The sequence below is a fragment of the Agelaius phoeniceus genome, chromosome 2 (assembly GCF_051311805.1).
Source record: "Agelaius phoeniceus isolate bAgePho1 chromosome 2, bAgePho1.hap1, whole genome shotgun sequence".
NCBI lineage: Eukaryota > Metazoa > Chordata > Aves > Passeriformes > Icteridae > Agelaius > Agelaius phoeniceus.
Window position 1 is genome coordinate 95,792,165 of NC_135266.1, and position 22,346 is coordinate 95,814,510.

Here is a 22,346-nt window from a genome sequence, read left to right on the forward strand (position 1 = left end):
GTCTAGGGAGGTGGTGGACTTACTGTCCCTGGACGTGTTGAAGAAACCACTGGACATGGCAGTCAGTGCCATGGTGTAGCTGACACGGTGGTGATCAGTCACAGGTTGGACTCGATGATATTGGGGGTCTTTTCCAACCTAATTGGTTCCATGATTCTGTACTATGAACTGTAACAGCCATATTACAACAAGGACTATGAGGCTGACCCAAATCCTGACACTGACACTGATGTAGGAGGATGTGAAGATGATCATGTAGCAACCACTTGGTAATGGAACAGAGAGCCAGTAAAGAGTGAGAAGATCTAGACCCTAATGTGGCTATGGGTCTAGACTGTCATGTGAAGGATAGGGAATCAAATTGTAAGGGTATAATTGCTCAGGAGTGTCTTTGTTCCTGGACCCTCTTTTGAGGTCCCTAGCTTGAGCTGCCAGATGTCATAATTGATCTGTGTCAATAATCCTGCCAAATGTAGATGAGAGCCTTGTGTTAAAAATTTTGTTAACCGCAAGATCCAAGCGAAACATGAAAAATCACACTGGTCAGGCTTTGTGCAAGTTCTGCTGTAGACTTTGTCATCCCACAGTAACACTGGGGACAGTGGGCTTGAAGGCCACTGGGAAGAGAGCAAATACAAATACCACTTCCTCTCTGCTCATCAATTCCCATCAGAGAAAGGCTCATGCTAGGAAGAAGAACCAGCTCTTTGTAGCTGCACTGTGGGGCTCTCAGGAGCAGAGGAAGAACAGTGGCTCTGGCTTCAGGATCACTGGCAGGAATATTGGGGAGCTCACATCAAGCTGGGCAGTGCAAGAAAGCCTTCTCATCCACAAAAGCAAGACCTACTTTGAAAGTTGTCAGGAAGAGCATTTGCACCATTGTCCTTCTCACTATCGCTGCAGTCACAGGAACTACAGGTATTGATGGTACTTTGGCACCATCTCTCTTTTAAGGGCAGGGGAGGAAAAGGCAGGGTATCAGAATGATATGTACTCAACTCTGCTTTGGGAAAGAAAAGCCTGGTTGAAGGAATCTTTACAAATTGCTGAAGGGACTTTTTAATGGAAAAAACAATAATCTGGAAATCAAAACATTTCTAGCTGCAAATAGATTTTTTCAGTTGTCAACCAATAAATAATGTGCTGAATTTGGGCTTTTCAATTCTTTGTTGAAAACTGATAATGATTTTCTTGGATTATAATATTTTTCATTATAATTAACAAATTTATTACAAACATAATTGATGTGAGGTTTTATGATCAGTATGATCACCCTGTCAAGCTCTACTCTTAGGTATTAGTGACTTGTGCTGACAAGTGAGATATCATGAGATTTTATGACACAAGGCTCAGAACGAAAGTTTCAGTAAGACTTGGAAGAGCAAATTCCAAAAATATGGGATCTGAGAATGCAGCTATAATCCTTTTCCCTCCATGATCTACGTTAATTAATCAAAATCCTGGTTCTTTTTCTCGTTTGCTTTTGTTAGCACAGGTGGAACAGGTCACAAAGTGATCTTGAGTCTCTTGAGGATCTCTGCATCTAGCAGCAAACATGAATGGGTTTTCTCTCCAGGGGAATGCCCTGGACACCTCAACTATTTAATCTGTCATCACTATAATCAAGGAAATTGGTTACTAGAAGCTTTGGAGCATCAGAGCAGAAATTGTCACCTGTGCTTGACTACATTAAAAGGACAGCCTATGTCCAGAACAAAAGTGGGGTGGATGTTTTCACACTTTGATTCTGCTGTACAGGGCAGTGATGTTGAGGGTAAAGGAAACCTGAGAGATTTTCTCCTCATACACAGCTTTCAGACTGTCACTAAAACCATTACTCAGCCAAAGAAAAGAGCAACTCATTTTCCACCACTGACACACAGAACCGAGAGATCAGTGGTTTACTGTCCCAAAGTTTAATGGCCACCAGCTAAAAGAGGAAATGAGTGAAGTGATAAAGAGAGGTTTGTTTGGACTACAGCTATGGGTATTATTCCTATAAACCCAATAACTGCGAAGTTTCATTCACAAACATTGTGAAATCTAGGAATTGCTTGCTTTTAACTTCAGCAGAAGCCAGAGGACACAAAAGTCCCATTCCCTCAGCTACTCTTCACACTGGATTACAACCTGCACCTCAGACTCTTTTTTTCTCTCAGTCTCACAAGTGCCTCACAAAAGAGGCTGCCTTTGTACATGTAGGCAACACTAATGCACATATAAGAAAACCCTGAGACATGAGGCAAAATCCTTCCCTCCCCCACAAAGCTCCACCAGTGTTATGTGCACCTGTGTAATGCCTGAAAGGTGTAGATAAGGCCAAATCCCACTGTATGGGATTTCATATGAATGCAGAAGTAAAAGTTGTTTATTTTGTTGGCAGCAACGGTTAGAGAGAAAAGCCACTGTCATGTGGCCAGATGCAACAGTCATATTCCTGTATTTTAGGTCCTGTGAGCAACCCACTGGAGGATTTGCTCACACAAGCACAGCCTTTGGATGCGGAACCGCTGAAGACAATGGGCAGGAGTAGGGTCCTCCTCCAGTATCCAGTCTTATCCACTAAGATGATCCTCAGTGGGAAATTTGTATTGCAGGGGTTGGCCATGACAGGCCATTGGCTCCATAATCCACAGCTGTAGGAAGAGATGACAGACAACGTGCAGATGAGCACAGCCATGGCCTCACGCTTGTTTGTAGCACTGCAGACATTTCCCTGTGAAGTCCAGACCACAACTCCTGGGCTCCCTCTCACACATTCTCTTTTTTTTCTCCTCAGGAAACAACTCCTCAGTGTTAGTGATGACTGTAGGTAACAGCTCAGCTCTCACCTGCTTTCTCAAAGGAAATATAACTATGCTAACATGGACAATAACCCCCAAGGCTGGAGGCCTGTGCACCTTGGTATACAGGGTTGATACGAACGAGACACACAGAACAACCTGTAGTGACAACATAAACTGGATATTCAGAGCAGGTCTGCCTCCTGCCCTTGGGATATGGCAAGTGGGGCTAGCCCAGGAGGGAAATTACAGCTGTGAAGCGGCAACAACAGAAGGGAATTTCCACACAAGGTACCACCTGACTGTGCTGGGTAAGGAATGTGCAAAAGGGAGCTTTTTAAAAATTAGACTAATGAGGGTAAGGTTAGATTAGATATTAGGAAGCTATTTGGTATTGTGAGGATAGTGCCACTGGAACACTGATTGTCCAGAGAAGCTGTCGACATCCCAGTGTTAAAGACCAGGGAGACTTGAAGCAACCCAGTCTTGTGGAAGGTGTCCCTTTGCATGGCAAGGTGGTTGGAACTAGAGCATCTTTAAAGTTCCTTCCAACCTAAGCTATTCTGTGATTCTTGCTGGGACAAACTCATGCATTTCATTGGGAGTATCTCTGTGTCTCCTTTCTCCTTATTTCCCATAACTCTTCTCCCTTCTGCTGCTCCCTTTTTCCACTGTCTAGTTAGAAGTGACAGGTGTGAAGCAATTTCCCATGTACACACAGAGGGTATGAATGGCTGTGATGAGGCTCAACTGGATGCGGGAGAGTTGGGCAAAAGGGAAAAAGAGAGCTCTTCTTTGTCTCGTGTGTTTTGGGCCCATGTTGTGGGATGGGGTGGGATGGGATGGGATGGGATGGGATGGGATGGGATGGGATGACAGCCCCAGCCTTATTCTCCTCTTTTCACTGGGTTCAGTTTGGGTTCATTTTGGGCAGAGGACAAGAACAGCCCATCCCAGCTGTTCCAAACTAACTCCATGCATGTCCCCTTGCTGGTGCTTTGCAGCCCCCCCGAGGCTGAGCCTGTCCTGTGATGAGCAGGGCAGCCCTGTGTGTGAGGCAGCGGCAGGGAAGCCACCGGCTCAGCTCTCCTGGGTCCCAGAGGGCAGCTCCACTGCAGAGGAGAAGTGCCACAACAACGGGACAGTGACTGTTCTCAGCAAGTTCACAGCGTGTAGCACCAATGTCACCAATGTGACCACCTGCATGGTGTCCCACCCAGCTGGGAACTGGAGCCAGTCCATATCCTGCTGTCCCTCAGGTGAGCTTCCCTTTGTTCTTTCAGTGTTCAGAGTCCTGTTCAGCCCTCTGTTCATGTACCAAGCAAACATGAGTGGCACTGGCAGGATTGCAGCAGGAAATGTGGCAGCTGAGTTTCCAGTAAGAAATTTGCTGGGAGGGGGAAGGATAAACACAGGTAGTGTCAGAACTGTAAAACCCTTTGTGAAGTTTTAGGAAAGATGGATGCAGTGGATTTGCCATCCGCCTCCAGGGATGAATGGAAAGGTGGGATTAATTCAGAAGGTCATGACACACAAATGTTTCAATGGTACGATCATCCAGATCTATGTATTGTAATCCATTGGTGCCATTACACGTTGCTAATTGTTTGGTTACACATGGGTTGTGACAGAAAGACTGAAATCCAGTTTACAGTTCTCAAAGCTGGCTGGCAGGTGAAGGCTTTAGAGGCTGAAGCTTAAGATGTGGCTGGGAAGTTGTGTGCAGCCATAGGTAATTGACTGAAATACTCATCTGGAAGAGAATGAGAGCTGAGATTTGCTGGGATGCACATGCAAAGCCTGCAGTAGTGCTGTGGGTAGGAATGGCCATACAGTGAAAGACAAGCTTCCTCCATCGAGGACTTGGGGGATGTTGTTTCTTCCCAGTTGTGTGTCTGGCACTGTATTCGAGCCGTCTTAGGTCATCCTCTGAAGTACAGCACACAGAGAGTACTGTCCAGGAGATGCCATCCTGACAGAGGCAGAAGGGAAACAGGGTCTGTGAGATGTACCTAAAAGAGCATCTGTTTCTCCTTAGAGAAGATTGGATTCTTTCTTCCCTGTGTCATCAGCCTTATCGGCCTTATGAGTCTCCTGTTCTTGCTGGCTGCTTTTGAGCTCTACATCTTCTTTAATAGGTATGTATGGGACACAATACACATAAACCCCTTTGGCCAGTCCAGAGGAGCTTAGAAGGACTTCTGGTACTAATTAATGGCATGCATAGTCAGCTCAGTCTGTCCCAAACCCATCAGTCCTGCACACATTCATGGAGTTTTGCCCGAGGACTGGAACAGCTCAGCTGAGGCAGACAGGGAGGGAGAGAAGTCCACACCTGGCTCTTCCTGCTGCCATAAATCATTCAGAAGAAAAAATACAAAGGGAATGGTTAGGGGTTTTCCACCTGATGGAGGGATCTGAATAAACATTGCCAGGCTATGAAGATTAAAGAAGCAGCAAAATACCCATCTGAGCTCAGAGCCAGTCTTTTGGCCTCTTTTTTGCTAGGCAAAGAAAGCCAGGGAAGGCAGGGAAGGCAGTATAGAAGGGCAGGAAGTATTGAGAGAGAGAGCTGAACAGGTCTGCTGCTGTTGTAACTACTGGGGATTTCTGGCAGCTTGGCTGATTAGTCTGTCTAAGCTGGCCTCTGGCACAAGCTGCAGTTGCTGCCCCGAATTCCTCTGCAAACACCACAGAGGCAGAACTAACTGCTGTCTTTGAGTCACACTTTAGCTTCACTCTGTGCCAGGGCTCTTGGCATCTCTCCTTTGGGTGCTGGCTGGAGCATGGCCAGCTCTGGTCATGCTCATGTGAGACCACAGACATGAAGCCTTATGGTATTGGGTTTCTCTAACAAATAAAAGGGAGGAATTCTGTTTTTACACTCCTAGAAACCAAAACTGCATTCTAAGAACAGCCTTGTCCTCACATTTACGGTGTTGGTGTCTTGTTTCCTAGGAAAATGTCAAACTTGTGCAAACCAAGGCAGCTCCCACCTGCAGAGGTGTCTGGGCTTGAGCAAAGATGAAAGAAAGTGCTGTTATGTGTCAGTGATGTGGTCTGCAGCAAGAACTCAGCAAGAACCAGAGCTCTCAGAAGAAGGAAGCGAACATTTACAGTGCAGCCAGTGTAATTGTGCAGAAGCACAGCTTGCAAGCTGGATCCTCCCCAACCCTGTCAGCTCTGTCTTCCATCCTCTCTCTAGTGCAACTACAAGTGCTGTTACCATGCATGCAAGTATCAATCTTTCTGTATAAGGTCAAATCTAACATATATGCAATAGGAAATTAACTCATATTGTATTAAATTAAGTCATTCAATTTCAGGTACCTTGTATTCTAGTATTTAAGCAGCATGTCTTCTAGAAAAAAAAATCAAGAAAAAATGTTTGTGTCTAGTAATTGAGCAGCAGCTTTCCCAGGAAGACCCAGGAGGATCCCACACAGGACTGAAGATAAATTTGAACAAGTCTCATTTTTGCAATAAAAATTTTGAAGTATTTCACCACCAGCTGCAAAAACAAAACAAAACAAAACAAAACAAAAAAAAAAAAAAAAAGAGAGAATCTTTTTGAGCTTGAGCAGTTATTTCTGTGCTACATGAAGCACAGAAATTATTCCAATCCTGAGATCTTAGGCTCACTCTAATTTATCCCTTTGCATAATCCAGAGAGCTGCAGCCCACAGAACACAGGTCTTGAATGTTAATTTATTTAAACACATCGTACAGGTCCTGTCACAAAGGAACCCTTGAGTTGAATTGTTCATCTGATGACATACTGCCATTTCTAAGCCTCTGAACCATGGAAGAATACTTGTCTAAGACTGAGTTAGTTTTCATGACAAGTGCAAGGAGTAGGAGAGGGCAGAGACCAGAGAAGTCAAAGCTGGAACACAACCTAGATCTTTGTTGTTCCTTCACTGCTTCTACCCAGGCCTGACCCCATCTCTCAAGCTTTGTGAGCCTCATTTCACATCTGAATCAGCTACTGAAGGAGTCAGGGCCAAACCCCTCATCTAAACATCAAAGATCAAAAAATCCTGCTTTTCAGGCTCAGCACAGTAACCTATGCAACAGTTATCCAGCTTTATACCTCAGAGGAAATGCTGTATCACTGCACTCCCTCTCCTGTGCAGGTTTTCTACCACTGCCCTGCCGCCTCTCACCCTTTCTTGGTGCAGCCAATACACTGCTGTAATCCCTGCCTGAGGAGGTTTTTACGGGACACCAGCAGGATGCAGACAATGATTCTGCTGGCTCAGCACCATGAAACTGCTCCTTTCACATTTACAGACCCAGCTCCTTTCTGTCCATCTTTTAACACATGGAGCTGTTTGGTCACAGCAGAGTCTGCATTCTGCAGAGCTGACACACAATGTGAATGCACCCAGAGCTAAGAGCTAGAAGAATAAACAATTCAGAAACTAAAAAAAAAATACTGCTAATTCTTTATGGTAACCTAACTACCTGGAGGCCAGCAAGCAGAAAACAACAGGGACTTTAGCTGGTACTTGTAGCTGTCCTGATGTCTGAATTCTCATCAGCTGCCTGCCTGCAATTCGTGCTCAGCTCCATCTCCTCTGTGCAGGAGCTGAGCAGCTCTGAGCACCTGCCCCTGCAAACCTTGGTGCTCAGAGCTTCTCTGCTGGCAGGCTCACTCTGAGGCTGGACCGTCCGCAGAGTCGCAGCTCTGCTTGGCTCTCACAGGCTGTGTTAGAGACAAAGGGACCACACAGAGAGGATCAGCTCCCTTCCCTCTCTTCACAGGCTCCAGGGCAGGTCACAGTTTCAGAGATACCAACAAAAGATGTGACCTAGGTCAGCCACAGACACCAGTGTCCGTGGTATTCAGGACATGTTCTTTGTGAGCTCCACTTACGGGGTTTCTTTACTTTTTCTCCAGACTGGCCAGGTCTCCAGCCCGTAGGAAAAATAGCTCATAGTTTTTGTTACAGTTTCCATTCAAATAGGTCAGGGTCTCTCTTTCCTCCATGAGGGTAAAAGAGATCAGATTCACATACCAGAGTCCACAGGGTTCTGTAACAAGCCTTACCCTTACTCCTTGTTCTATTTACTCTCAAAGCCATCCCAAATCCTTCTGCAGGAGGGAGCATACAACAACCTGAGCATTCTGGAGTCAGAGTTTCAGCACAGGCTCCAGGGCAACTCCCAGAGCAGACTAGAGCATCTCTCCTTCCTCTTGCTGCCTTTCTTGCTGGTGTGTTCAGTACATGATGATGACAAATTTGGTTGGAATGTGATAGATTGAGTTTGTAGCCATGACTGCTGTTCAGCTGTTAATCAGCATGCAGCACACCCTAGGAGACATTTGGCATTATGGCATTTGTCTTCCCAAGCCACTGTTATGCCTGATGGATCCCTGCCTTACTGGAGAGGGCTCAACAGCTGCCTGTTGATAGAAGGTAGTGAATGAATTCTTTGTTTTGCTTTTCTACACATGCAATGTTGTTTTAATATTAAACTGTCTTCTTCTCAACCCACAAATTTTCTTATTTTTACCCTTCCGATTCTCTGTTCAATCCCACCTGCGGAAGTAGTTAATAAGCAAGTAGCTGTCAGGGGGCTTAGTTGCTGGCCAGGGTTAAATCACAACAGCAGAAAAAAATGCATGCATTTTTTTGTGGTACTTGTCTTTTGTTGTTTTTGTTGTTGTTTTCACATATACCAGTATTAAACTATTATCTTCCTCAAAAAAAGCCAAAACCAAAACAGAATAAAATGTAAAAAAAAAGAACCCAAAACAAAAAACTATCCAAAACCCCCTAATAACAACTAAAGGAAATATGTTCTAACAAATTCAGGTTGTTGGCAAGAGTGATGCCCCTTGCTATTTCATCCATGACCAAGTGGATTGACCTGTTTGGGAGCAAGGAGCTGTCAGAGCTGGAGGTTAGGGAAATGCACACCAATTGCTTCTTAGCATTGTGGTCCCCACTGCTGTTGGACACTTGCATCAGAACCAGGCTGCTAATCAGCAGCTCAGTGGAAAAGTAAAAGAAGAATATTCACTGCAGGAGCTACAGTATAATGATATTGGCCTGCATTCTCCAAGAATTGGAAGTCTTCCAGAAGGACAGGGCCAGTCAGGGGGTTGACTTCAGATTTCCTTGTCACAAGGTCACACTGCAAACTCACAGCAGAGAAAGTGTCACAATGACCTTTCTTCATCTGCTCTTGGAAGAAATGGGAAAAAGAAATGAATGTCATAGGGGTTTGTTTTTGGGGCAACAAGTGGCAGGAAGCAGCTTAGGAAAATGTTCATCTTTTGTTAGGAAAAAAAGAAGCCCCAAATCTAGAGGTTTCCAGCTACATATCCATGCATGCCAGTTGCTCTTATGTGACTTTTTGGCCTGATGTAAACTGATGATTTCTCTGTGTTCGGGCGCTCATAATGAGAATTTCCTCAAAAAAAAAAAAAAAAAGGTAGGCAAAAGATTCATATTAAGAAAATCTCATAACTGAAACTGCTCAGAGCAATGTGCATCAAACTGTGCTTTTTACTGACATGTAAAGTTGAGGACAGGAAGTTGTTCTGGAGCAGACTGCAGATCGAAGTGGCTGTTTGGGGCCTCTGCCCAGTGAGACACAGGCTGAGTTACATGCCTTCAACAAGGCATACCAGATTTGGGTATCATCCAGAAAAACAAAAGCATTTTCTGGGGAAAACAAGGTGCACATTTTAAGTGAGAGAAATTGTGCACTCCAGGAAATTAACTGAGTTTACTTCTGTGAGGGCTTTTTGATGTTTCATGCATGCCACTGCAGCATTCTCACTAGTGATAACATGGGCTTTAGCAGTGACTGTGTAACCAAGGTAGTGACTGGACCTGCTCTGGGCAGCAGGGAGAGCAGGCAATGTTGCATGCGTTCTTCTAAAGACTTTTGGCATGATCTTCTACAGACTTCCTATGGACAAGCTGGAAAAGTAAGGGCAAATAAGTGCACAGTGACATTGATGTACAACGGCAGAGCTGGAAATACCCTTATGATTAATGTTGAATTTATAAATGCCTCAATTTGCTTCAACTAAAAATGCCTTAGAATTAAGTATTCAGATTCAACATTTAGAAAGACCTTTGAATCTTCCCTGAAGTCACCCAAAAATAAAAGAATTCACAAAAAACCCCCACAAAAACCCCCAAAACCCCACAGTTAATCAAGTGCTGTTTTGGCTTAGTTTAAACTCTCTGTCTGCCCTTAAAGATAAGTGTTGTTATTTGCCTGATTCATAAGATAGAGATTAAAGAATAGAGAGCATATTTTAGAACTGTTACCTTGGTTTTACATGTAACAAACACATGAGAAAGAACATTGGCAAGTCTATCTAGTCTCATGCACCAAGATATGAATAACCAGATTAAAAAATATCTGGAGGCTAATCAATAAATGTATTCCCATGCAAATGTAAGAAAAATAGAATTTTCAGTCCACTTTTGAAGCAGAGAAAAGTTTGGAGGTGAAAAGAATATAATTTCTTGCCCACGTTCACCCAGCTGCTTAATTGCTCTGTATGTCAACTCATGATGCAGCAACAAAATATTGTACTCATGTAGCATTTGGCATTATGCTGGTGAATGTAGTCCTGAGTGAATTACTTTCTATGGTACAGTCATTCCTAATAATGCTCTGATGAAGTGTACAGCCTGAGACTTGAGACAAATGAAATAGCCATGTAAATATAGAATCTTGGAATTTATTTTAATTGGATCTTTGCTTTTGTTTCTTCTTCAAACCTAGCCTTTATCTCACCCTTATTTGCAGAAATAAAAGAAACATATTGTAGTAGCCCTGGTGAGTGAGTTTCTGTAGGAAAACAAATATAGCATAATGGAAGGTACTCAACTGACTTGAATCAGTTGAGCTTTGCACACACTGTCAGGACACACCTCATTAACAAGTGTACTTGTACCGAACATTTCATTCAACTTTGAGCCCAAGCAACTTCGTACAGCCAGGAGCCATCACTAGTCTGGGTCAAAATTTCCAAGCGCTGCAGAGAAGTTGCTCTGGTCCTTCCCTGCTAGGGCCTGTCATGCTGAGATTGCAGCAGTAACATCATCACTGCAGATGGGGGTATCCAGCCAGAGCATGAGAGAAAAGAAACAGTGGCATCTCTTTTAAAAGCTCCTTTCTACAAACCCAGCTACAAGTTTTGCTTCTCTTGATGACAGCAAGGCTCAGCATCGCACCCTGGATACCACAAGACCACAAACAGACTTTGGAACTTTGCCCATTTGCAGATAATCCATTCTTGAACTCTCTTGGGGGAGGAAAGGGAGCGCACCTCAGACCAGGAGAAGACACTACTCCAAGTTCCAGCACGGTGTCAGTGTCAAGCAAGTGAAAAGCTATCACCAGATCTTCTAATAAAGCTGTTTCCCCTGCAGTTTCTTTTCTCCTACAGAAACCATTTGCCTCAGCTGCAGGTAATTCCAGTGAAGGCCCAGCCACAGATGGTCAAAATAACAAAGTCCCTTGTTAATTCTTTCCGCATAGTCTTTCCCTGTGGTTTGTGTACACTGCCACATTCTGACTAATTACTGACTGTAAAATAATGCGCATATGCTATGCAATGTTTGGGCCTTTTCTTACTGCTTCTAACTGCCTAATTTTCAAATCTTTAATAATGTGCATTTAACATATAACTTTCTTTGCTATTTTTTTCCTATCATCATCTTGATGTAGTATGTAGTATGTTCACACTAAAGGTGCAAAGTGAACAAAGAGTAGGTGGAGCTTCTTGTGAGAAAACAAGCCATTGCTTCTAACTTTCCATTACCAAAAGAGAGATCAGTAAGTTTCAAATCTTACTCTGCCATACATGCTTATTTGCAAGAGAGAAAATCTGTGACCACAGGTTCTTTTAAGTTTTACTGAATGTATCTGTCCATCAGACGATTATGAAAAATCCACCCCCATATTTTCAGTGTGTCAGCTCTCCAGAGAGCTCTGTTCTATTTATCCTAAGTTAGCAATACCTTGCTGGGTAAGCACCTCCTAATCTTCAGCATGTTTACTCTCACAATAGCACTTCTAATATGCATAGGATTATAGTTAGAAAACTACATGCAATTACCTGCTCAATAGAAAACAGGAAGTCTGAAATCTGGAACAAGGCTGAACTTAGGTTAGGCTACAGAGTGTGGCATCTTGATCCATGGACCCTTTTCTTTCATGCAGTGGGCCTAATGGAAGTCATAGCAGTGGCTTCAGAACCTTTATCTTTGTGAAATGTGTCACTTTGAAAAGGGATTAGATTAAAAAAGAGAGGCTAAAAGCTTTATTCCAGAAAAGAATGCCCTGAAACATGAGTAGGAGAAAAATCCTTTTAGTCTGGTGAAATTATACCATGTTTTTTTCACAAGTAGGCTTTAGGCAAGCCTATGCAGAATCATGAGTGAGTGCTTGTAGATAGGATGGGAACAATCAACTCTCAAGAGTGTGCAACAGTTCCCATTATAAAAGTCTCGGTTTATAATATTATCAAATATTATGAGTTTGGGCTGGAATTTACTGTGGTAAATATCTGCCTCAGCCTGATATTTTTTCGCTTACTTTTTCATTTAGATTAACATTTTTCTCATACTAGAAAGTGTTGATGATATTTTATCTGAAAACCTGAAGCAGTGACATGTCTGAGATTTGGTGGTAAATGTTTTGTAGTCTTTGCCTTTCTCTTAGTGCTGAGTCCTCATAAAGGCCTGGCCAGAATTAATCAGGGGATAAAGACTTCATAACTGTACAATTCATATATGCAGTGTACTGTTCACTGAATCTTTCTTCCCAGAGAAGACAGTCCTGTATGTTCCTTTCTTCCCAAAGGAACATCCAGAGAATGAAAGAAAAGGTATAGTCCAGTGCTGCTATAATATTTTATACTCAGATATATGAGTGTAGACCCAGATCCTAGGAGTCTTGGGAAAAGCAATTATATAATTTTGAAACAGAAAGATTACTAAAGACAGGAAGATATCTGTATAAATTGAAACTCAAGCCAATCCTAAGAATTTAAGTAGGAGCAAAATAAAAACAAAGGGCTAGGCCTGCCATTTCCAAAAAGGGAAATGGAGCAAGAGTGACACAGCCCTAGGTGAGTAACAGGGCAGAAAACAAGACTCATTGCATTTCCCAAGTCAGGGGGATTTAGGATTTCTAGATTTGTCATGAGCCTCTAGGGTTCAGAGGAGGAGTCCCATAGGTGTATCTCAAGAAGAAACCTATAACCATCACCATCAAACCAAATCCCTAGTAGTTATGAAGAGCAGGAAGGAAACTGAGGAAGAGTGACAAACAAGTGTCACTCTTGTCACACCATTTAGTCCATATGCCCCATGCAGAATGAGCTTGCTTTAGGAACTTGCTTATAGATTTTTTTTCTTGTAGATCACATAAGCCTGAAAGAGAAGTCTGTGTGCCAGAAAGATGAAAAAGATGAAGAGCTGTGAAAAAACAAAGTTTACCTGCCCTGTGTGGGTCAGTAGCTGTCCTGAAAGCCTGTGGCACTGAGATCCTTGGCTTCCACTTAACAGAGGTATTCCACGTAGAGACACTTTTCTCAAAAAATGGGTGAAAACCAGCAGAGCCAGTGGTTGAAACAGAAGTCATGAGCCAGCCTTTCTTTCTGCTTTTTGCCTCTAGCTGTGTCAACACCATGACCAGTGGCAACTACTTCCAGCTTGCCCCTTCTAGCCATTGATGAGAAGGAGCATTGCACAGTTTCATTACTGGAATTACATGTGTCCAAAGTCCATGTGACTTCATTTCATTAAGTATTTTGTATCTCACTCATTCTCTGGGAGGCCTCAAATCTGCCAGTGAATGTGCACCTCCAGAAGGGAGACATTGCAAGGATGCTTTTTCTACAGAAAAATTCTGTGGTTGTTCTTGCTTCTGGGATATAAATAAATCAAATTGTTCTTTGGAAACACGCAGATGCTGTGGATAGGTTTATTTCATTTTATTTCATTTTATTTTGTCCTGTATCACTGAGCCACATGAAGTTGCAACCAGCGTTGGGAATTTTCACAGAAGCCATAATATGTCTGCATTGCATAAAAACCTCTTTGTTTTTTTGTTTTTTTGTTTTTTTTTTTTGCATGCCTTGACACACCAAGCTCTTTTCTTATGACCAGAAGAATGACCACATCAATGACTAGATACAGCAAGAGACAGAGATAAACCTGTTGTGGTCTGATTTTGGAGGTTTTGACATTCCCTCTGCCCCAGACATTTCTTTTGCTTTTTCCCCTCGCAGCCACTCTGTCATCAGCAGTACATCTGAAGAACACAGGCAATAGTAAGATTTCCACCTAATACAATTGGTAGGTTGACTGTTAGCTAAAAGAAGCTTCTGCACAGACCCATCTGTGTTTTATAAGGTATTTGAGAAATTATAAACATACTAAGAGGCACCACCTAGGCATGCAGGTTTACCTGTGCCTGTGTTGGCACTAGAGTTTCTAAGCAATGTAAACTGTTTTTAAAAAGTGGCTTTTTGAAAGTCTCTTGAAAAAAAGACAGTGTGGTGTGTAAATCAGACATCAGAGCGAAGAGAACATTTTCCTTTTGCACTGAGAAGCAGCACAGTTAGTACTTCACAAAACTAGATTGGGGTTGCTATTAGTTCTTTGTGGTAATGCAACTGCGTGACTGAAAGCCACAAAGAATCCTGTAGCAGAAAGCTACACTACCCTGAATATATTTCTAAATTAATATGAAGATCAAGTCTGCAGTGAAAGTGGTCTTGCTGCAGCAAAAAGGTGCTTGAGTATTATAAATGGGAGTGCTGACTATGTCTCTAAGCAACTAACTCTCTACCATTGAGATAAGTCATGTGATTATTTTAGTATTTTAGAGATGGGGAGCAAAGAACACAAACCTAAGATATTCTGTCAGGCGTGCCAAAAACTGCCAGAAATGGCAGGAGCAAATTACAATAATAGAGGGTTCTTTCCAGCACAGCTTCTCACATAGGCAAGTATTCAATGGACAAATAGTCCTGACAAGTGCTCCAAGCTCCCCCAGGCTATGTGATTTTGCTTCTGATGATGCTGAATTTTCCAGAGATAGACAGTATGCACTAAACAGGCATGTGGAAGAGTATTGGTACCAGTTGCCAAGCTTGAGGAGAATGTGCCAAGTGTCCATGGCCTTTGCTCCATTCCTTATGTTCTCTTGAACTATCTGGGAAGCCTTCAGTTTCAGGGCATTGGCTCAGAACTCCACTCTTGCTAATGCCTGAGTTCCACTTCAATGCAAAATCATCAACATCACAAACATAAGAAACGGTATATTGTTACCATTTTGTAGAAGGATTGGAGAGAAGCTGTGTAATTTTCACATTTTCAGTCCTTAAGAAAGAATAGGTTTTTTCCACTAGCTCAGAAAAAGAAAACTCTCTCTGATATGAAACACAGACAAGAAGAAACTCCTACCCCATTTGAGATTTACAGTGGGGTTTATCAGCCCCAAATCAGCCCCATAACAGAGGCAAGGCAAAGAAGGTACAGGAAGCCCAGCTCTGCAAAATGACACAGGGTGGAAGCTGTCCAGCTTCAAGGACCTAATAATCCACCAGAACAATGGGGTTGTCATGGCACAGAAGTGAAGAGAGAGCCATGACTCTGGTTGTTGAAGATGTACTGCACAACAGGAATCTGGCTCAAGCCAGGCTGTATGGAAGACCTGTGACACAGAGACAAGATCAAGCCTGAATATGAAGTGCAGAAGCTGCTTGTGCTTTGTGTGAGAGGAGCACAAGTGCAATGGGCAAATCAGACTATTCTTTGGAACTATTCTTCCAGAGATAAACATGCTCCAGGATAATTGGATGATATGACAGCAAGAGCTGACTAGAGATCCAGGTTCTCTGGAATTTAACTGTCTTCAACCTTGAAATCTCATTCAGACACATAATTCTAACAGCCAATGGAAACTTTTGTCCTGATTGTATCAGTGATTTAGATACTTTTTTTTTCCTTAAGAAATAAAAAGAACTGCGGAAGAACTAATGACTTAAGAATGCAGCCACCATCCTTTATTGCATTATCAGTGAAGATTTTAGCTACCATTAAAAGGGTTTTTATAGTGCCCAGCTTGGCAGAACAGCCATAAGTCTATGAGGTATCTATCAAGGTCTGCAGACACCCATATATCTCCTTCATCTGGATTTCTCTCAGTAATGAGATTGCAAACACAGTAACACTACTGGAGTCACATTGAGTTCCTGTTTTCAACAGAGTAAAAGGTCAGAATTTCAACTACAGGAATATCTGCTGTAAAAGGGAGCTAATAACAAATTTGAGTTTGTTTTTTTTTAAAGTACAAATTGCTATTTGTAGGATCATAAAATGGGCTGTGCGTCACTCATAGCTACCACTGAGCAGGACATCCTTGGTCCAGAGGGCTGCATTTAAGGTGCACATAGTGCTAGGGCTTCATATAGACTTTGTCAGCATCCAGACTTTTATTCACAATCAAACTTGGATTTTGCTTCAGTTGGATTATTGGGATAATAATCAGCCTAGAGAGAGCCCTACTTATCTCTGTGTAAAAGAATTTAAAAATCTATAAGCTCTAGCCTGACAAACAGTGCAAAAGATCTGGCTGGAATGATCTCAGAGATTTGGAACTTTCTGGTGTTAAATCCTCAGGATAAGATTGCAAATGCTCACAATGCACCTGGTGTAACATACAAAAATGATAGTGACTGCCTAATCTTCTCTTACTGCTATCTGTCTTTCAATACCAGGCCTGTTGGTCCTTGCTTATTTTTGCTGCAGCTGGTATTTCACCTCATGCATATGAACTTTCTCCTATTAAGTGATGTGCTTAATATCTTTACATTGGAAATTTATCTTACATTGAATCAAGTAAAGTTTACTCATTTAATGTGTTGCCTGATAATGTCATCTAAACACAACATGTTAAGAGACAGGGGAAGCACAAACAACCCTCTAACCAGTGAGTCTCAGCCCATTACACCAGGAAAAAATATTGAATTATCAAACTCCTTCCTATATGTACGTTATCACAATAAAAACTCTGCCTGTGTTCTGGCCCATTTATTGAGAGGCAACTACAAATTCAATGTTTTATTTGAAAACAATGATTTAAATTACAGCTATCAAGTACATCAGAGACAATATTCCCCTGATTCAATTCTGCTTGTTTCAGATCTTATGCCATGGGGTTGAAGCATGAATTCTTACAATGCTTAAATTCTTAAGTCTTTAGACTTAATGTGAAAAGAATTCTCATTAAATTATATTTTGTCAGTTTTCTTGTTCTCAAATGTACAGAAGAATAAACTTACTTAAAAAAGATGAATCTTCACAGGAGTCTAAATAGAGGTGATTGTCAGTATGAATTTTAAAAAATCTAATTAAAATTTTCAATTTAAATACTTTAAGACAAACCTGCATATAATGATGACCAATTATTATGCCATATCTATTCAAGCAATTACATTAGGTAAAAATCATATGGTGGTACATTCTTTCTCCTAAAGTTTCACAAAAAGTAGACCTTCAAAAATATTTTATCACCACACCACCTTCACCAAATTCTATTCCTTTGGGCAAATAAAATTTTGGGCCCTGGGCTGAGTAAAGTATTTAATTTCTGTTGTGTTGTGTCTGCATAAGTTGGACTGTTCTGTTCCCCCTACCATGTAATGGTTCTGCCCTGGTTATCCCCTCCTTCCCCCCTTATGCTGCCAGTTATCCCAACTCCTCCCCAGTTGCCTTGGAGATCAATGTACCCTTTCTCAAATCCCTCCCCGGTGCCCTGTCCGTCACTCAGCGCTCCCACCCTTCTCTCTAGGATCTTCCAGCCAGAGCATCGAGTGATTGGTTCAGGGGCCGGGGCCCCACCCTTAAGTTATCCCCATTGGTGTTCTCCCTAAGTCAATCCTTTGTATCCCACTTCCCTCTGAAACTCTATTCGTCCAAGGACTGACTCCTCCCCCCACAATTCTCTTTGGCTGTCGGTTCCCCTGGGACCCAATAAGCCTCGATTCAGCGCAGGTGGAGAGCGCTCTCTTTTTCTGCTGACTGTAGCCATAAGCCAAGCCATGTCTTACCACAAGGTCACGCTGATGTCATAGCACAGAGTGCTTGCCTTAGGTGCTGTCCCGAACCACGGAGATCGGGATAGTGCCCAACTACTGCTAGCGGTGCTGGATAGCTAGCTGGGACATCTGAGAAGGACAATCTTTCTCCAGCTTGACTGCTTCACATTTCAATTTCATTTTAATGTAGATTTTAAACATTACAGCATCATCTGCAATGACCACAAGGTGGTGATGAAAGGGTAACTGGAGTGGGTTTTTTAATCTGCTAAAATCAACCGCAAGTCAAATGTGTGTTTTCCCAACTGCCTGGTCTTATGCACTGAACAATGAGGAAAATAAGGATTATCAGACAACATGTTTTGAAACAGCTGTGAAAGAGACATTTTGGATCTCAGTGAATTCTGGCAATACTCAGGGGCTAGAACAGAAGGAAAAGGCTGGTTTTCTCCTCTAGAAGAAACAAAAGACCCATCTCTCAGATCCTGCTGCTACAATAGCTGAAAAGTAGGATGGGATGGAAACAGATACAATGGGAGAACTCTGCATCATAGATGATTACTTTTAAAGTAATTTCTGGTCTTTCAGTATTTCTGGTGAAACAGGAGCTTGTAACACATTTCTCAGCAGATATATCAAGCAAGGAGAAAAGGCAGCTAGTAAATATACAGATTCCTTCTCACAGATTGTATGAGTGGTCAACTTCATCTGGTTAAAAGTCCAGTGCAACAAATATTAGTTATTTCAGCTGCCTGGGCCAGGTATTTTTAAGACAGTTGCATGATTTGAGTTCTCAGATAATTTTTTTACTCAAGACAGTACCTGTAAAAAGATTTGATGCATTTGTAGGGTACAGAGCCTGGGCTGAACTCCATGTTGCAAGTGTTCTCCGGTGACTTTCGTTCTGTTTGTTCTGATCCTTCTGGACTTAAGTTTAGATCTTTGATCCTCAAATAAATCAAATACTAATATGTGCCAAAAAACCTTTGTGGTTTCGAGGCATTAACTATCTATGCCATTTCATACACAGTCATTCTCTCTTCTAGATGGTATTACTGAATCAAGTCTTGTCAGGGAAAAGTTGGGAAGCTTGAGCTGGTCTAGGTAATGAAGTAAATGTATGTATCCCAACATACCCTGGAAGCAAGCAGAATATTTAATCACAGAAGATTTAACTATCTGATCAGACATTATTTGTATCACAATAATATATTGAAAAGGTGATCTGGGGAGAAAACAAAGCTGCCATGCTCTTGCTGCCTACTCACTGAAAGCCATGCAAAACTCATTAGTAAGCTACTGTTGGTATTTATAGCTTATCAGGGTAAACAGTAAGTTCCCATTATAATCAAAGGGCACAGGGTTCAGAAAGGCAGCCCCAACTGGGAAGCTTAAAATGCTTCGCTCAGTACCACACATGTCTCATCAAAATTCATGTTGCAGCGTTTCCTGGATTTTAGTGCTGTTTCATTCTACTTTCAGCATTTTTTTTTTATTTCAAAGAGTAGCTACAGCAGTTTCTAAAGAAAGAACAGAGCAGCATGAGGAAGCACTTTCCCAAAATACAATTTTTGACCTTCTGACTCACTCTTTTTCTTCTTGATATTCAAACAAGCTTGCCAAGTGCTAGGGTGTTGAAAATGTCAAATATGATCACTCATATTCACCAGTATCTAGTTTAAAAATTTGGACCTGATTAAAACATAAAACCCCAAATTTGTTGTCACTACCAGTGTTGTACCATCATGTTCTTTTCTTCACCCAAAGTGTTGTCAGTATTGCCTAGTTCCCAAATTAAGTGATATTTGGAGTTTTGCCCCAGATGGAGCCATATGGTTCTGAGAGCTCATGTTTTAGCCATTGTTGTTACAATGAGCAAAACCCAAGCCAATGCATTTCTTTGGCAATGATATGAATAGTGGACAGCAAGCTGAGAAATTTTTTTCACTTTTCAGGGATATCCAGGCGCTATTTTCCAGATCATAGAAATGACATATACCACCAGTGCGTGCCAGATAGGCCTCGTTTGTTCTGCTGTAGCAAGCAGGGCTGATTTCTTGTTATATGTTAGTATCAGAAATAAAGAACTGCTGGGTTAGCAAGTCTGCTTACATGGGAGGAGCCCATGGGTTCTCAATTTCCAATTTATGTATCCCCATCATAGCACAGGCATTGTAGGTATGGAATATATGTAGCCTTGGGAGTGGAGCTTCCCTGAGACAAAAACAATGTTTATAATTCACAATAAAAAGTAAAAGTGACAGAATGAATCAGTAGAGAAATTGGAAGAGAGACCTTTACCTCTGGACTATCTGGAACCCTCCAGATCAAGTCTGCTTTCCTCAGAAAGTATCAAGAACAGCACCATGAAATCAGGAAGTTCCATTCTGCACATTAAAATAATTGAGACTATCAAAAAAATCAAGACTTGATGAATAAATTGACCTTTCTGGAGTTATACCAGAGATTCTTTTGGATTTGCACATCTTAATTAAACCAACATTTAATTAACTATTTAACACTGAACACTGAACTATTTTATGCCTAACACAGCTGTTATGGACTAGTCTCAACCCATTTCATACCAATTCAAGGCAGGAAAAGGAAGTAATTTTACATTAGCACATAAATGAGCTGTGTACATCCTTATCACCAGATATTGTTGAAACAAGAAAGAAAGCAAGCCTGCATAAAACATAAATAATGAATTATGGTAAACATGAGAAATTAGAACAATGCAGACACAGTACTGAAAGAGATACTAAGCTTTATGTATTGTCCTTTAAACCAGTGCCTAACTTCTGAAGATTAGAAAGTGTCTTGCACCTTTGAATGATCTGATGCTGCACTTGAATTTCTTCTATAGAAATAGAAATGTCCACTCTATTACAGTCATCTGTTCTTAACCCTACTGCAAAATAAGACAGAAATAATTTTCAAAACCTGCAAAATCAGGCAGAAGAATGAATCTCCTGCGTCTGTCTACCTGGGTAGCATCTGTTGCAGAAAATGAAATTAAAACATGTATACCCTGCAAACATCTCCGTCCACCAGTTTCTTTCCACTAACTTCCATTGACTTATGTGAGGAAAAAAATCCCCCACAGATTTCTCATGTTTTCTTAGTGTTACTTGAAATAATGGAGGATAGATCACGTACAGCCTTGGCATTCTGTGCAGCCCCAGTGGGGATAATAGACACAGCACAGCATTGAGAGCAGTGCCAAGGTTAGTCCCAAACTTGCTGAGCTAGCAGACTTCCAGGCCACATCATTGGTGTGCTGCAAAGGGTTTTCAAATGCAAAACTTCCTGCTTCATATCCTTAGATTGCCTATTGTGGGAGATTGCTAGGGAGCATCTCCACTGGAAAAAAAATAGCCCCACTCTTTGGTGTCAAGTGAAGATATCCTGTCCATCTCTCAAGTCAAGTAGGAACACTTGACACAGGAAGGAATCACAGAAGTGAAGCATCTTCCTGTTGTTCAAGCAGAGCCTTAAAAATTCCTCATTTCTTTGCAGCCTCCTGACCAAAGAAAAGAGGGGCAGACTCCAGTGCTTCGGGCATCCAGAAGTGAGAGGAGTTAGGCTTCATCTGGACATCCCTGCCCCTTTCCTCTCATGAAACGTGTCAGTTCATCCGGTCCTCTGAGCCACTTCCTCCTCACTTTTCAGTCATCTGCTCTCAGAGCACTTTTGCAAGCAAGCCCAGTCTTCCTTGCACAATCTGGAGTTGTGCTCAAGGGGAACCTTGTTGGGTTGCAGGCTACAACATAACCACAGCATGTCACAAAGAGGCAGGCTCAGACCTGCTCTGGAGCCTGGCCAGGTGAACATCTTAATGCTGATTTCAAAAGAACTACAACATTTCACCCCAGCAGGAGCTGAGAGCCTTTGCTGTGTGTCAGTGACCCAGAACTGGCTCCAAGAAAGCTGACAGGCCATTGCATTGCACTGGGTGGACTCTTTCATTCCCACCAGGTAGCATACAGTTGCACACACAGGTTTCTGTGCCCTGGCTGTGTGCAGGGCTGTGCTGACTTCACTGCATAACTTCTGAGTCTGAAGCCAGCTCAAAGGCAGCCCAGGGAGCTCTGCTCTGTCAGCGTCTGCACAGCGCAGATCTGGCCTGCAGAAGCTGTTAGGACAGGACTCCCAGAAGTGATGGGAAGTGGAATTTCAGACTAGGCTGCAGGGAGGCCTTTAGTAGTTTTATTACCTACAATCAACCTCAGCAGTACTTTGAAACATGAGTAATATTTTATTTACCTACACATGTGTATAAAGGGTTCCCAACAGCTCTGAATTCAAAGTGAGGTCCCCTGGTTTCAGTCTTGTTATTTACTGTAAGCTTCCCTGAACAGAGAAGGACTCTGGGAATATGGGCTTCACCTCAGCCTTACCTACCCTCCAGTAGGAGTTGTGTAAAAGGAAATTTATTCTCATCAGGACTTTCAGGTGCGTGGGTGTTTCTA

The 22,346-nt window shown here is 42.2% G+C and overlaps 1 protein-coding gene across 1 annotated transcript; it reads left to right on the top strand.

Moving 5' to 3' along the window:
• Positions 1-526: 526 nt before the first annotated feature.
• Positions 527-13,500, top strand: LOC143693439 (cell surface glycoprotein CD200 receptor 1-B-like). Its single transcript, XM_077174678.1, has 6 exons — positions 527-542; positions 778-918; positions 2,780-3,146; positions 3,663-4,042; positions 4,822-4,921; positions 13,443-13,500. Exons 1-6 carry the CDS (start codon positions 527-529, stop codon positions 13,498-13,500), a joined length of 1,062 nt encoding a protein of 353 aa, XP_077030793.1.
• Positions 13,501-22,346: the final 8,846 nt, after the last annotated feature.

Bases quoted from the DNA above. Each gene is read 5' to 3' on its own strand.
- LOC143693439 (XM_077174678.1), top strand. The intron at 919-2,779 runs GTATTGATGGTA...TTTTCTCCTCAG, and splicing joins TGCAGTCACAGGAACTACAG to GAAACAACTCCTCAGTGTTA. The intron at 3,147-3,662 runs GTTAGATTAGAT...ATGGGATGACAG, and splicing joins ATTAGACTAATGAGGGTAAG to CCCCAGCCTTATTCTCCTCT.